The sequence below is a fragment of the Acipenser ruthenus genome, chromosome 7 (assembly GCF_902713425.1).
Source record: "Acipenser ruthenus chromosome 7, fAciRut3.2 maternal haplotype, whole genome shotgun sequence".
Taxonomy (NCBI): domain Eukaryota; kingdom Metazoa; phylum Chordata; class Actinopteri; order Acipenseriformes; family Acipenseridae; genus Acipenser; species Acipenser ruthenus.
In genome coordinates this window covers 10,362,730-10,377,987 of record NC_081195.1, presented here as the reverse complement: position 1 = coordinate 10,377,987, position 15,258 = coordinate 10,362,730, and the positions used below count along the sequence as shown (strand labels likewise).

At 36.6% G+C, this 15,258-nt stretch overlaps 1 protein-coding gene across 4 annotated transcripts in view; it reads left to right on the top strand.

Moving 5' to 3' along the window:
• The window catches only part of LOC117415077 (rho GTPase-activating protein 22-like), a 42,100-nt gene that overhangs the window by 11,899 nt on the left and 14,943 nt on the right, over positions 1-15,258 (top strand). For 2 of the 4 annotated variants that reach the window (XM_034025015.3, XM_059026329.1), the window contains 2 exons: positions 3,685-3,880; positions 6,727-6,814. In XM_034025015.3, coding sequence (XP_033880906.1) covers positions 3,695-3,880; positions 6,727-6,814 — 274 coding nt within the window. In that variant the 5' untranslated portion in view covers positions 3,685-3,694. Of the gene's footprint in view, positions 1-3,680; positions 3,881-6,726; positions 6,815-10,055; positions 10,374-15,258 lie in introns of those variants that run through there. The other 2 variants (XM_034025014.3, XM_034025017.2) reach the window with 2 other exon arrangements.

The window sequence follows — 15,258 nt, the reverse complement described above, 5'->3', positions numbered from 1 at the left end:
AGGCTCCAATACTCAACTTCCACAGCTGTTCATTTATTTAAAACTATAAATAACCAATTACTGTGGAATAATAAAAAGTGTATATATATATATATATTAGAGAATTGCATTTATTTACTCAGTTTCTGATATGTATAATACAGTCTTAAAATACCCGATATTTCAATGGCATTGGGATATTTCACAGGTTACTTGGCTAAAGCTTTATTTGTATTCTACCACATGAAACCTTTCTCCCATAAACACTCCCTGTTTGCTGCCAACACGCCATTACAAGAAAATTGAAAAAAAAAAAAAACAAGAAAGCAAGACATGCCAGTAATTTGTTAACATTGAGCTACTTGAATTAAAACAAATAGATAATGTTATAATGCATTACTAATAGGTAAATCAATATTGCTGGAATGTGGGACCTAGGCACATACCAATAGAAATTCACAACAAGCCTCAGTCCACAACACTTTAATTTGGTCTCTGATTATCACCCAAGACTACTATATTGGATGCCTATGTTCTCCTATAATGTGTGATTGTACTAGCATCAAGTCTCACTGAGTGCACAAAAGGTTTAACCATGGACTGTAATGAACAGACACCAGTGAAGTATATCTTAGTGTGTACTGAACACTGTGCTGGGACAGAGCCGCTTTAAAAGTACTTGCCTTTTGCTATTGGGTTTGCACTGGCAGCTCTATTAAAGATATTCGCAGTTTAAATATACAGTGACCTTGACAGACACAATCTTTGATTTCAACACGTATCAGCACTACTGAATAGTCCATCAGGAACCTTGTAAAAAAAAAAAAAAATAATCTAAGAAAACCTCTAATAAAAACAGTTACATGCAGTGTAGATACAGATAGGCAGACTATGTTGTTGGTTACAACCTTAACATTCACATATTGTAGTGGTTCAGATCCAGAGTTATATTAAGAGTGAGGAATCTTGGTATGTTGCCAGTAGCTGTTTTGCAATGCAGTCACATCCTTCACTCACTATAAATTTGACTCTTGTTGACTGTCGTTTAAAAAAAAAAGAAAAAAAAATTCCAACGTATTTTCTCGAAATCAGGAACCACTCATATTTCAATTCTATATGTTCCTTTTTTAATTTAAATTTGCTACGGTAAAAAAAAAGGGGGTGGGGGTTTGCTCTTTATTACACGCTATTCAGGAGCTATAGGTAATAAACCTATGCAATTTGTGTTCTGCTTTATAATAGGACTGCCAATGCTAGTGTAATGGCGTTATGGGGCAAATGGGAGACATAACTTGCTTTGTCGTATAAAGGACTGCCTAATAACAAGGAAGCACTGCATAATATAAAGGCAGCGTAATTTTACACTTTCCATTAAAAAGCACTTCATTTATTTATTTTATTAGTCATTACTTTGTGCTGGGGTTTGATGTTACCAGGCTGGTTTACTGAACAGTTCTGCATTAAAAAATAAACAGATGCCAGTTAAATCGCTTAACATTTTCCAGGCTGTCCTGGTGGTTTTACACCACCTCTATTCCTGAATCAGATTGATTTAACTGACATGTTAGGATGGCTTCATTCTATGGGTAATAAGGAGCATCATTCATTATCCCCCTCAGAGACCCATGTTTGGAAAGAAAGTGGTTTTAGGTTTGCTTTTTTTCATACTGTAGGATATGCAATAACACTAATGAAGCCTCCATTAACCTGCTCTGTGATTTAATGGGATTCAGAAGGTTCTGTAGCATATGTGGAGACAGCTAATATAATACACTGGAAGCACTTCTGATGAGAAAACGCCATTATAAGCATTGCTTCTGGAAGCAGAAGTAACACACAATCATGACTTTGCAAAAAAAGAGATCAGATCAGATTGAGGCAAGGTCACGCCCCGTTTGGAAGTTGCTTTCACCTGCCATCAGCAGAAAGAAATGCAAAAACACCCTTCCCCCCCAGTATTGATTTCTTAAAGCAATAAACAAATTGATTTGCTGTCTCTGCTATAGAAGCTAAACAGAACTGCTGTCTTTAAACTGGATTTTGATAAAAAAAAAATCCATGATAAAATGGCTTGTCGTGCTTCCTTTTAGCTTTTGGTGCAGGAAAGGGCATGTTTAATGAGGTTATTTTGCTAGGATTAAAAGATCTCATGTTGAGTGGTACCTTGAAGTTCAGTCCTTGTGAACGTGTTAGATATGTTTAAGAAAGGCGCTAAGGGAATTTTCACCAATGGTGTGTGCAACTGGTGTCCTTATAATGTTACATTTGTAGGAAATTGCTAACGAAAGGCTCTAGCAGCGAGTGTCAAAAAGGTCAGTTAAACATGGCGACACTGACTGTTTAGAAAATATTTCGTAAATATTGTAATATATTTTTGCCTGGTTCAGAAGCTGTTATTTAGTTCCTATATTATGTACAAAAACAAGAGGAGAAATAGGCAAATTGCTTTCTTTTGAGTGGGCTGTGCTTCTTGCACGTCTCAAACTGTTTGTACACAGCAAGATAACCGTCTTTTGTTAATAACTAAAATGTTAGTTAATACGACTTTTACTACTCCAGTCATTACAATCTTATGGGAAAGATATCTACTGAAACTTCAAGCAATTGTTCATTGGTATATGTAATCAAGTTGTTCATTCTTTTTTTTTCTTCTTTAAAATGCATGTATTTCCAGTCCTGTAACCTGTCTCTAACCAGGACTGCACTGAACACACTAACCACCTTTAAACTCACCCTGCAAGATGTACGTGTAGAACTAACCTTCTACCACCTCTACTGCATTTAATATATCAGCAATCCCTGTTCAATTTTCATTTAGAATGGGTGATTTAGGTTCATGGATCATAATCATTCATTTTCCATTGTATGCATTAATGTTTTAAGAACATAAGAAGGTTTACAAACGAGAGGAGGCCATTATGCCCATCTTGCTTTTTGGTTGTTAGTAGCTTATTGATCCCAGAATCCCATCAAGCAGCTTCTTGAAGGATTGCAGGGTGTCAGCTTCAACAACATTACTGGGGAGTTGGTTCCAGACACAACTCTCTGTGTAAAAAAGTGCCTCCTATTTTCTGTTCTGAATATCCCTTTATCTAATCTCCATTTGTGACTCCTGGTCCTTGTTTCTTTTTTCGTTTTGATGTTATAGTATACTAATAACTGACACCCACGACCCTCCGGTTAAGAGTCCAGAGCCCTAACCACTACTCCACACTGCTATATATATATATATATATATATATATATATATATATATATATACACACATACACACACAGTTGTAGTCAAAAGTTTACATACCGCAATGGACATTTATAATTTCTAGAAATTTCTCGAAAACAAATAATTATAGGAAAAATCTTTTGTAGCAAATTCTTTGTTTTTGAGAAATTTCTAGAAATTAAACATTTCCATTGGGGTATGTAAATTTTTGACTACAGCTGTGTATATATATATATATATATATATATATATATATATATATATATGGCAGTTGGCTCTTTGAGCTAATATATATGTAGTAATTAATGTGGAGACAGTGGGAATGCTCTGTACACTCTGAAATAACAAAGTAAGAGCAGAGACAAGTATATTTTCTAAATATGGTAAAGCATTGTAAAATCTAGGCTACATCATTGGGTGTATGACTACATGTCAAATGACTAGTAATAACGTGTGTGTAAGTTGTTTTCTGTTTTTAGCCAGGTCTAAGAGCATGGTGATGGGGGAGATATCCAGGAGCTCCAACCGGCCTGCTTCCCCAGGTTTGCAGGAGCGCGCTGTGAAAACAGGGTGGCTGAAGAAACAGAGAAGTATCATGAAAAACTGGCAGCTGCGATGGTTTGTGCTCAGGACAGATCAGCTCTACTTCTACAAAGACGAGGAAGAAACTAAACCACAGGTATTAATCCCGAAACTTTTTTCTTTTTAATTAGTAAAAATGAAACTTCCAAATATGAACAGATCTACAGTATATGTAAATGTGGGAGTCTTTTTTGTGATAATAAAGTTTTAAAATCAATTTTGTAGCTCTTATTAACACCAGCAATCTTACCTCAGGCCCACTTTTCTTTTGTTGAAGATCTGAAGATCTTTTGGATTGTCGCTTATATTTAACAATTTAGAATCTGCAGGTATATCAAAAACAACACTGTAGATGGAAGGTTTTGTCTGCAACCTGGTATCTAATCACTTGTACTCAACACAATGGTCCCAGAAGCAGTCAGACCTGTGACCTACAGCACAGCAAAAGTACCAGGATGCAGCCATTTATCAATAGCCTTGTATTTGAATTAAAAAAAAAAAAGAACCAAAAGATTATCATCCTCACTTTAAAGGGGTTACAGTAACAAAGCTAATAAAGCTAAAACAGATAAGAACATGGATTTTGAAGGAACTGGTTATTCCTTAAAGGGCAACTTGGTATGTGTTTGAAATGTCTGAGTTTTCTTAACTCATTTTTAGACGTGCCTTTAAGAGATCTGCTGAGGCCACAGGATGTATTTGAAAAGCAGACAGGATGTGAGGACTGAAACAGAAAATGATACAAAGTGAATCTAAACAAAACGATTCATCATCCAATGTGCCCTTTAAATGATGTTACTTGATAAAATGTAATCAGAATTACTGATGCACTTAAAATACCTTTTCAACACACTTCTAGGCACAGGATGATATACACACTTCACAAACTTTGTTCTTAGTTTAATGCTTAAATATTTTTACTTGATGTACTGAAGTTATTGCATATGTGTGGTCTTGAATACATTTCCATGTATCATTCAGTAGTACAATAGAAAGCCAAAGCACCATATATCATGTTATTGGACTATTCTCATACCACTTTGCCATATTAAACATGCAGAGCCTCCATGGGCTTGAACTGTTGTGGGTATCCTTTTCTCTCACCACTTAGGATAAATGAGCACTCCGTTCTCCCCTGGTGAACTTTTACAGTTATGTCCATATTGAAACCCCCACTAGATATTATACCATTTGGTTGATTAAGCTTTTGTAAAATTCAAACAGTCTATGAATTCTACAATGTACAATATACTGTTGTTCTAGTATAACACAATACTATTCAATTAAACGTGACAGATTCCAAAGAGTATTTGTTTATATTTTTATTAATCATTTTATCAAGGATACTCAACATTAATACCATGGGCTAATACCATGGATTAGTATTAAAACTACAGTATAAAAGAATGGTGGCTAGGTGACACTATCCTTATTATTCTAGAATGTTGCGTTTGGGTCAGAATAATCTGGCAATTCCAACTTTGCCTCAGTAGACAATAGTCACATCATAAAACCACCACACAATTTGGTACAGTCGAAACTAATGACTGAATTAGGAATATACTTCAAATATAGGGTTATGGTTATCAAATAGCATTAGTGTCATGTACTCTTTCAAGAATGGTACATTATTTATGAACTTTGAGTGCTAGCATTAGGACTTGCTTATAGCATAAACTCTTCCATTTATAGCATAAACATGGGAAAGCAGTGTACAATTTGTTCTCTCTGTGACTGTATTTTAACTAAAGTGCAGTCTTTAATATTTAAAATATCACTTGGATAGTTTTAAATGCTGGATTTGGGTGGATTTTAGTTTTGCCTTTGAAGTGGGGTCATTGACCTTTACCTTTTCTTTGTGGAACAAATCAATACTTCATCAACTTTAGCTTTCAGGAACCTAGATTGCTCTTCATGGCTGTTAAGTGACTACAGTACTTTACAGTACTCCAAAGAGCGCAAACCATTTTAAATTTAAACCAGGGAAATATAATTAGGCTCTTTTTACAAATGGATTGCATTAGGTGATTGCCTGATATTTTCACAAATTATTCAGATGATACCTTTTTGTATCATACTTCCTGTATGATAATCAGGAGTACTGCTGGTCAATTTTGCACATGTTCAAAAGGACAATAAATTACAACCCTGTTTTTTGTAAACAATCTTACTCTAGGTTAGTGTTATACAACGTATGCCACTAAAAGTTTAAACATACCAATTAGCAATGGAGGACGAGGAAGTGTTTTCCACTCTTCTGCTTGGCAGCATTGTAAATCAAGCCATTTAGATGATGTGGGAAATGTGACCTCTGTATGCTGCTGAACACTATCGATGCAGACTACTGCAGTCATTGGTGAAGTAGGGTTACTAAATTTAAATGGATTGATTTGTCCTTTCTCATCAGTCTCTTGCATTACATTCCTTGGTGGAAGCCAAAGGTATATTAAATCAGATATGGATCTCTGAGGTCCTCTTGCAAGTACCTGCAAAATACATTATTGGGGAAATGTTTCCTCCCTAACAAAAATTGCAATGAAAACAAATAATTTGTTCTTGGAATGATTGTGCTGGAGTTGAACAAGGCAATGGTTAGTTTGGTGGGATTCTATATGATGGCTATAATGCTGAGGAACGTCATTCATTTTTCAGTAAATTGTCAGAAAAAAAACATGTTGCAGAGCTGTCAACAATTCTAATCAACTGCATCGTAACGAAGCACGTCTTAGCCCCGAAAATATGTCAGAATGCATAGAATACAGTTTTTACAGCTTTCAGGATCTGATGTCAGTGTAATTCTAGATGCATTTAAGCTATCTGTGTTTCAGTCTGTCTGTATTTGTCTACGTATCTCTCTTGTACAAACATAGAGACAAACACTCTTGGCAAGGAGGGATTCAAAATGTTGATTGTTAAATCTCCATTCTCTTTGTGTATCCCCAGGGCTGTATTCCACTTCAGGGATGTCAAGTGAATGAACTGCCAGCCAATCCAGAGGAGCCAGGCAAACATCTCTTTGAAATTGTTCCAGGTAATAAAGTATGCTACAGGCAGATCACTTTCTTTGATCAGTGGGAAGTTATCTGTGGCTTGGTTTTAATTTTGAGGTGTTTGTTTATTGTCTACCTTGCTCTGGTGGGGGGGTGGGGGGGGCATGTAACCACTGTATTGAAAAAATTGGACCTTATTTAATGCTTTCTATAGGATGGAAAAAAGGATGGGAAATGTATATTTAACAGAACAGAGGCTGGACACAAACCTGCCGACACCACACGCCATGCAATGCAAAAGAGTCGGTCTCGTCTGCATTCGTGGTTAACCGCATCTCATCTCACCGACAGGGAGCAGAATCCGTAACGGCAGTGTAACACACAACACTGCCCGTTACACATACATGGTAGTAAAAATCATGCTATTCATTTTCTGATGGTGCTATGTTTCATTATTCTTTGGTATTCTCAATTGCTATCAAGTCAATACAGACATACTTCTTAGAAAAGGACACGTCTCACATGGGACCTGTTGATCAGAGTGTATTCAGGCCAGAAGTTCTGTTGTCTTGCAATACAATGACTGATCAGCAGGTGGCAGGCTATGGTTGAGATTTATATTGTTTTTGTTTTTTCATTAAAAGTATTGTTTTCTTTCTTTTAATCACTGTGTCTCTTTTTTTAATGGAAACGATTTAATGTATTTGCCATGGTCATGCATTTCACAAATACCCTCAATGGAGAGATAGTGAAGAGAACTTCAGAATGTTGTTCCTCGAAGTAGCTCCTCAGCATGCTTTGCAGTTCAGCTGTTGTATATGTCTGTGTGACAGCAGGGCTGTGAGCTCCACAGAAGGTCTGTGGGAGGATGCTGGTAACTTAAATAAAACTGGTTTTCAGTTCTCCCTGTTAGTTGCCCATAATTTACAGGGACAGGGGTATCAAAGGTTAATTAGTTTATGTTACATTATTTATTAAATACGACACACAAGTAGATGTCTTCTAATTCATTTTCATTATAATGGTAAATGGCAGATTTCATATAAACTCTTGAGTCCTTTTAATCTGGGAAAGGTGGCCATCTATATACAAGGTTTACTAGAGGCATAGAGGCTGTAAACATGAACGTAGCCTGGTGATTGTAAAAGGCTAGTGCTGAATAATTTATTTAATAGCTTTTATATTTGACAATCACTGTGCTACCATGGATCTCTGTTTTATCTGTATTTAACTGGAATTTTAGTAGGTATCATGTCAATACAATTATGCCATATGTTGTTACTATCACAATGATTTGCTCTGTGCCGTGCTGGGCATTCACTTATTATAAATGTATTTAAAGCTGACACATGTTATTGGTATTTTATAATTCACAGGTATACAATAGAGGCTAAATCCTTAGAGTAGCATCAGGAAAACTTACACCTATGTAATAAAACAAAGTGCACATTTTATAAAATGCGAGTCGTTTGGAAAATGGTTTGACGAGCTCTGCAAAGCCTCGCCTCGGAGTGGAGGTTGATTTGTTCTGCTCTCTTGCTCTCTCTTTCACTGTTTGTCTCGCACCATGGGGTAATGTTTACTCTCTGGGAGCTGATGGATTTATAACTGAAGTCTGAGAGATTGTGGGGATAGCTTTAAAAAATGAGTTTTAGACAAGTGTGATGAAAAGAGGAGCCTGGTATAGCTACACCTCATTTCTTTCCTGTATTTTCCCCTGTACTTTCTTTCAAAAAGGGATGTTGATAAATTCAGTTCAACCAACAAATGTGAAATATAAACAAGATGTGTTTTATTTTTTGTGGTAGAATTTGTAAAGGTCAAATACAGTCATAAAACACCCCTGGAAACCTTTCCCAATGTGTTTACATCTCTGATAGTTTAAATATATCACTACAGTTGACAGGTAAATATAAACCTGAAAGGACATTTTTATCTAAATACATCTGAAAAATATCTGCTTACCAGTGCTTGTTAGTGATCTTTTGACTTTGCATTTTCTAGGAGTAGCCATGAACATTTGAAGCACACAGAGGAGGGTACGCTGCTGAGTAAACACCACTACTTAATCTAATTAATAATTACAGACGTGCTTGTTTAGCTGACTTGAAAGACCCATATTGCCCATTAAACTAATGACTTCTATTTCTTTTTCACAGGCAGATTCTTGGTAATTGTAGATTGCTTAATGGTTAAACACTCTGGGTTAAACCTAAACATAATTCTGAAAGACTCTTAATTAAAAAAATAAGTAACAAATATACCCCCTCTTATCAGAAGCTGCATATTTGCCTTTGTCGTACCTATTAAATCTTTGTTTGCTGACAGCTGTAGAATCTGAGGCCTAGAATGACGGTAGCTGTTGCTCTTCATATCAACAGGTATGGTTGTTATGAGGGGTCCTTTTGTAACACACTAAATTAAATGTATGACTAAAGGCTGAGAGATAAACCAGTCCCCCTATCTCATGCTAATTTATTGCAAACCTCATATCTTTTGATATACACATTAGACTTATACCTCTGCAGGATTTACTCCCCAAAAGTACCAAAACACATCAAAATATGTTAATGCTGTAAAACTAGGAATAAACAACTTTGATTGCAGATCCTAATTTGTGTTTTACCAGTTTAAGTTCATTAATAGTATGCCAGTTGTGCCGATGCTTTAAAAGTCAGGCTCCTGCCTTTCATTAGCATGCAGCATTTAAAATATTGAAAACATTAGGACTTTGTTCTATGGTTGCTGCTTGATTCAAGCCTGATGTTAGGAATTCCACAAACTGCACTGAATAAAATGTCAGTGTCTTTAACAAAGGCTTTCTTTATGAAAGTTAAGATTATTTACGAAGTGGCCTGAAACGGGGGTGGGGTTGGGGTTGTGTGCTGTATGTTAAAACTGTATGTTCCCCTATAATTTGTTACACTTGCAGGGTTTATCTTCATGGTCTATTTTGTCTTTACAGAACCTCTTCTAACATAGGTGTTCAAAGCTTGGCTGTTATCCTCTAGCTATGAGAGCTGAGAGCAGCCATCTGCTTAACACATAAACCCTTTGTGGTCTTCCACTGCTTCAAAGGGGGAGAACATAATTAATAAGTAGTTCAGTTTTTAATAGGGGAAAAAGATCTAGTGACATGCAGGGATTTGCGTCTAGACAGCAAAAAAGTGGTGTCTTATACCCACAACAACAGTCTGCTCTCAGATTGATTAGCATGGTCTGTTTGTATTTGGGGATGTTTGCAGTATTTGGCAAAGATGAGCTGTGCTGCACATCTTTTCGAAGGAGTGGGAGTGGGGGCAGATGTCGAGAGCTTACAGTCAGACAAGAGTTTTGTTGCTGCACAAGGAAAAGAAAATTCATTCAATGAATGAAAGAGAATGACTTGTTTTTAAATATCTGTCCGTAATGGTCCTCTGGGCATTTGTAAAACGTTCTGGCACTGAAGTGCCTTGGCACGTACCTGCATTTGGATACACCTCCAGGAGTGGTGGTGATATAGTTGACATGGCACAACTGTAGCCACGCTCTAACTATTTAAACACGATATGGGAGTCTGCTGCTGTAAAGTCAAGAAACGCCACGCTGATCAAATAAAAGGTACTGCTGTTTTGTCTGTCTTTGCATGCCTTTCATGGCACAGTTTCTTAGTACATTTAGAAGCTAAGCAATAACTAAACGCAAAGAAACATATTCTCAGTCTGACTTACCAACTTTTTAAACTTAATTCTAGAAAAGTTTTGCTTTATTTTTTTTTCATTTTCTGTCAGATTGACATTACTTTAAACACCAGAAAATATGCTGAGGAACTCGAAACAGTCTGGTGTGACCAGCTTTACTATGAAATGGATTAAAGGTTTATGTGAAATGATTTACTCTTTTTACAAGTTGTTTAAATGTTCTGTTCAAAATAAGTGAATATACTGCATATTAATAAATAAGGTTACCGTAGTGGTGTAGTCTGAGAATGAAAAATGACTTCTGTTGTGAAGCTTCACCGGTATTAATCTTAACCAGCTTGTGCCTGTTAGACAGTTTCTAAATCATGAGGGAGACTGAACCTGGCACACACACGTCCTTGGACAGTCTCAGCAATCATTTTGCTATTCTGCACAGTATATAAATAGATTGCTGCTGTTTTTTTATTCTAGAGTGCTGACTTTTAAACATAATTTCAGTTAAGTTTCTTCACATTCACATTCATGTGTTAATATATCCGGTTTATTAATTTTTGTAATGTAATTGTAAGGCTCTATACTAATATCTCCTCCACTGCTTGCAAATGATTAATATCAGTAAACAAAGTGCATTACCTTTATTTAAACAACTGATTACCTTTGGTTGTACTGGTAACTTTCCAGCAGTCTTCTCAGCATCAGTATCGGACACAGTGTGATGGTGTTAGTTTGCCTGTTAACTGCTCTGGCGTCTTATGAACTACCATATATATATATATATATATATATATATATATATATATATATATATATATACTGTATATAATATATTCCTTATCTTACAAATATGTAAAATCAAACTTTGCCATGTAGTTTGTTTGAAAATAAATCCCCATGCTAGTGTGAGCTTGTGATCACTTTAAAGGGCCACACCCACCCAGTGGGCACTTTTTAAAGACACTTTGATAATGTCCACACTCCCGTGCTGTGAGCTGAGCTCTGTCTGAGACAGTGAAAGACAGTAAACAACAAACTCGTGATACCAAACAGCGACGCCACTTGCAGTAAATACGCTGGGAGGGATCTATGTGAAGAAGGAAATAAAGGGCCTGGTGTGTGAACAAGAATCCCATCTGGGAGACTGTGTCTTGTTTCTATTCTTCCTTTTTACCGGTTCCATATTAAGACATTTGTCAGGACCAGTCTTATCCCCTGTTTGCTTTGTGTTATGTTGCATCAAGTGTTTTTTTTGTTTTTTTTAAAATGTGCTTTAATGATACCGGTATACAGTTTAGTATTCATGGAACTGTTCAAGACTATTCATCAAAACAGTGTCTTCATTCTTCATGTTGTGAAGTCAACACGTTGGCAAGACAAAATAATTAGCAGCCTCACTTGGCCTTGACATGAGAAGGGAGAGAGGGATAGGAATTATGTTTATTACAGTTATCTTGTCCATGGAGTCCATGGCTCCTAGTTTTTTTTTTTTTAAACTCCCTGTGAACATCTGCTTCAGAGTACGGTACCTTTAATCCCCTTTCTGTGTAGACTCGGTCAATATATAATATAAACCGATATCCACCAGTGTCTAAACTTGGCTTGTTTAGTTGTTTTTTTTTTTTTAAGAAGAAAGTTTATTTTCACATCCCCAGAAACACTTGAACTCGCACCTAGTTCATTTTACTTTGTAGTTCGACACAGACTTCCTTTTGCAATTAAAATAATGTAGCGTGGTATGCTAAGAGTCAGTAAAAGATATACAAAAAAAATGTGTAATATGATGTGTCCCATTTTGATGTATAATAAGTCTTTCTACTCCTGTAATGTTTGGTTTCTCTGGGATTGGGGTGAATTGGGCTGAATTGCTTACATGTTACACACCCGTATGTAATCTACGTTCTTCATCCTTGGGTTTATAGGCAATACCCAAAACTAAGCTTCGCTCCATGGGCGATGGGGTTTTTTGGTGCCATGCACCCAAACTTGGGAATGACCTTCCTCAGTCTATCAGGGATGCTAAGACCGTTGATGCTTTTTAAAAAAAAAAAAAAGTTAAAGACACACTTTTACGTTCAGGCATTTTTATCATGATTTGGTTTTTGATTTGTGTAATTGCTTTTTATATTACATATACTCTTAATATGCTGTATGTATATATGGTTCTCTGTGTTGTTTTGTGTTTGTTCAGCACTTTGAGATGCATGCATTTAGGCTCTTTATAAAATGGAGATTATTATTATTATTATTATTATTATTATTATTATTATTATTATAACAATAATGGATAGAGAGGTTAGAGACTAAAACTGACTGGAGCTGTCACCAGTCGTGTTTGTTTCTGGTATGCTATACAACAGGTGCTGTGCCTACTTTTGGGCAGAATACAGTGCTTGTTGAATTCAGGTTGGATTTCTTGCCGTTTTGAATCAGGTACACCTCCAAGCTCACAACACTAACAGCGCGTTCACTGAATTATCACTTATGTATTATATTGTGGGGTATAATTTGTTTTGATAACCTCTGTGCTGTTTTTAATAATTGTATCTATGTTTAGACTGCAGCACTTTGTAGCAATACGAAAGGCACTTTAAGAATCTAAATAATACATTCTAGCTAAAATAGTAGCTATAATGTCAGATTTTTGCCATCAGAGCTCAGTCACTGTGTTTCACTTTGCATCCATACAGAACACACAGACTTTGTTATTCTTTTTTAATTGGAATTTACATTGGGCAGCAGTATGTAGTAGTAGTTAGGGCTCTGGACTCTTGACCGGAGGGTCGTGGGTTCAATCCCAGGTGGGGGACACTGCTGCTGTACCCTTGAGCAAGGTACTTTACCTAGATTGCTCCAATAAAAACCCAACTGTATAAATGGATAACTGTATATAAAAATAATGTGATATCTTGTAACATTTGTAAGTCGCCCTGGATAAGGGTGTCTGCTAATAAATAAATAATAATAATAATTAGTAGCAGGGATTAGTTTGTATGGGAAAGGAAAGGTCTCTGGCTCTTTATTTAAGGTTACATTTAGAAAGCAGTGTAAGACGCTTGGTAGTGTGCCCATCTACAGTCTGCTTTCATCTTTAGACCTGTCAGTCTACTTTGTTTCTTAAGTGAATAAGATGCCTTGACTGAGTCACTTTAAAGGAGATGTTGACTGATAGAAACAAACAAACATGAAGTTCTACGGTCACCTTGGACTTAAACATGATGTTTCAGGACCAGTGCGGATACTGAAATAAAATGAGTTTGTGTTGGACCAACAAGTAGGGCAAACATACAGTACACGTTTCAAGACCAAACAGATTTATTTATCAGCGATATTAAAAAATATTCCCCATTCACTTAATAGGCTGTCCTTGATTATCGTAGGAAAGGCAGTCTTCTTATGTGGAGGTTGTTCATTTATACTTGCAGTACAGGCCTGTCTGTCTTCTGACCCGACTTGGTAGCATAAAACCAGATATTGATAATGCTGTAATTAAATCTGCTGTTTCTACTTAGGCCTTACAGTAATGATGAAACCCAATGCAGTCAGACTATAAATAGTGTATTGATGATACAAATCTTAAAAACAAATTGAAACATTCAAGAAGATAATGGTAGGCACAAATACATGTCTTAAAAAATGCTTTTATTTATAGCAGTGATGCAGTAGTAGTACGGTTAAAGTACTGGTTAGGGTTAACTATGTCAACTCCTTTTAAGATTTTAAAGACTTCAGTCATGTCCTCCCTAATTTGTCTTTGTTCTCGGCTAAATAGATTCGCTTTTTCCACCTATCTTCATAGTTCACTCCTTTAAGCCCTGGATTAGTCTGGTTGCTCCACTGGACTCGCTCCAGGCCACAATGACCCTATGATACTGTGGTGACCCGAACTGGACACAGTACTCAATGCAGTCTAATTCTGACTTCAGTAGTCAGACACTTTTATCATATTTGACTTCATGTTCCTTTTCACTTACAAACACTGTTATTGGAACCCCATTAATCAAAAGATAACTTAGGCAAATCTTGGAAGGGTGACATGAATTCCTATTTTTAATTAAAGTGCAGCTTCCGCAAACCTGTCTGTCTGCCTGAAGCCTTTTCAGATAATAAGGTCTATTTTAAACGGCTTGGTATATTATTTCTTATTGGTTCTCTTATGGGTTATGAAGCAGGGGCATTGCAAGGATTTTGCTACCCCACATTTTTTCCAAAGATAGGAGACAGGTTAAACTGATTTAATTTGTTGTTACACTGCTGCTACATGTAGCTAACTGGATAATTGCAACACACTCCCAATTCATCTGAGGTGAGACAGACTCATCAATAAAAAGAACCAATTGACTCTGCTGGGCTGCCCCTCATTGGTGTATTGTGACCCCCTGCAGGCACTGTTACCCATGTCCAGCACATGTTTCCTCACCATTACTTATGCCCGGCCCAGAAGCTCACTGTGGTGTACTGTAAGTGTTTTCGCATGAGCAAATTTGTGTCTCTTGAAAGTCTGTACCAGGTCAGAACCTGGGTATAAAGAGTAAATGGGGATGAGCAGTGGCCTTGTAGCCATGGTGCACTGTAGCAAAGGTGTGTGATGCAGGTTTCTCTTTTGTGACATTGCTGATCCACTTAATCTAGATGCTTTTAACTGTCCCTACTCTTTTACAATATGGAAATACCTGCTAAAACCACACAGCTCGCCCCTCATGATGACATGTCACTCCTGCAATGGACCAATAGAGTGTTACTGAACCCAAGGGATCTGAAACATGTTCACTCACACAGTGAATCTTATTCAATATCTTCCAACTGGATAT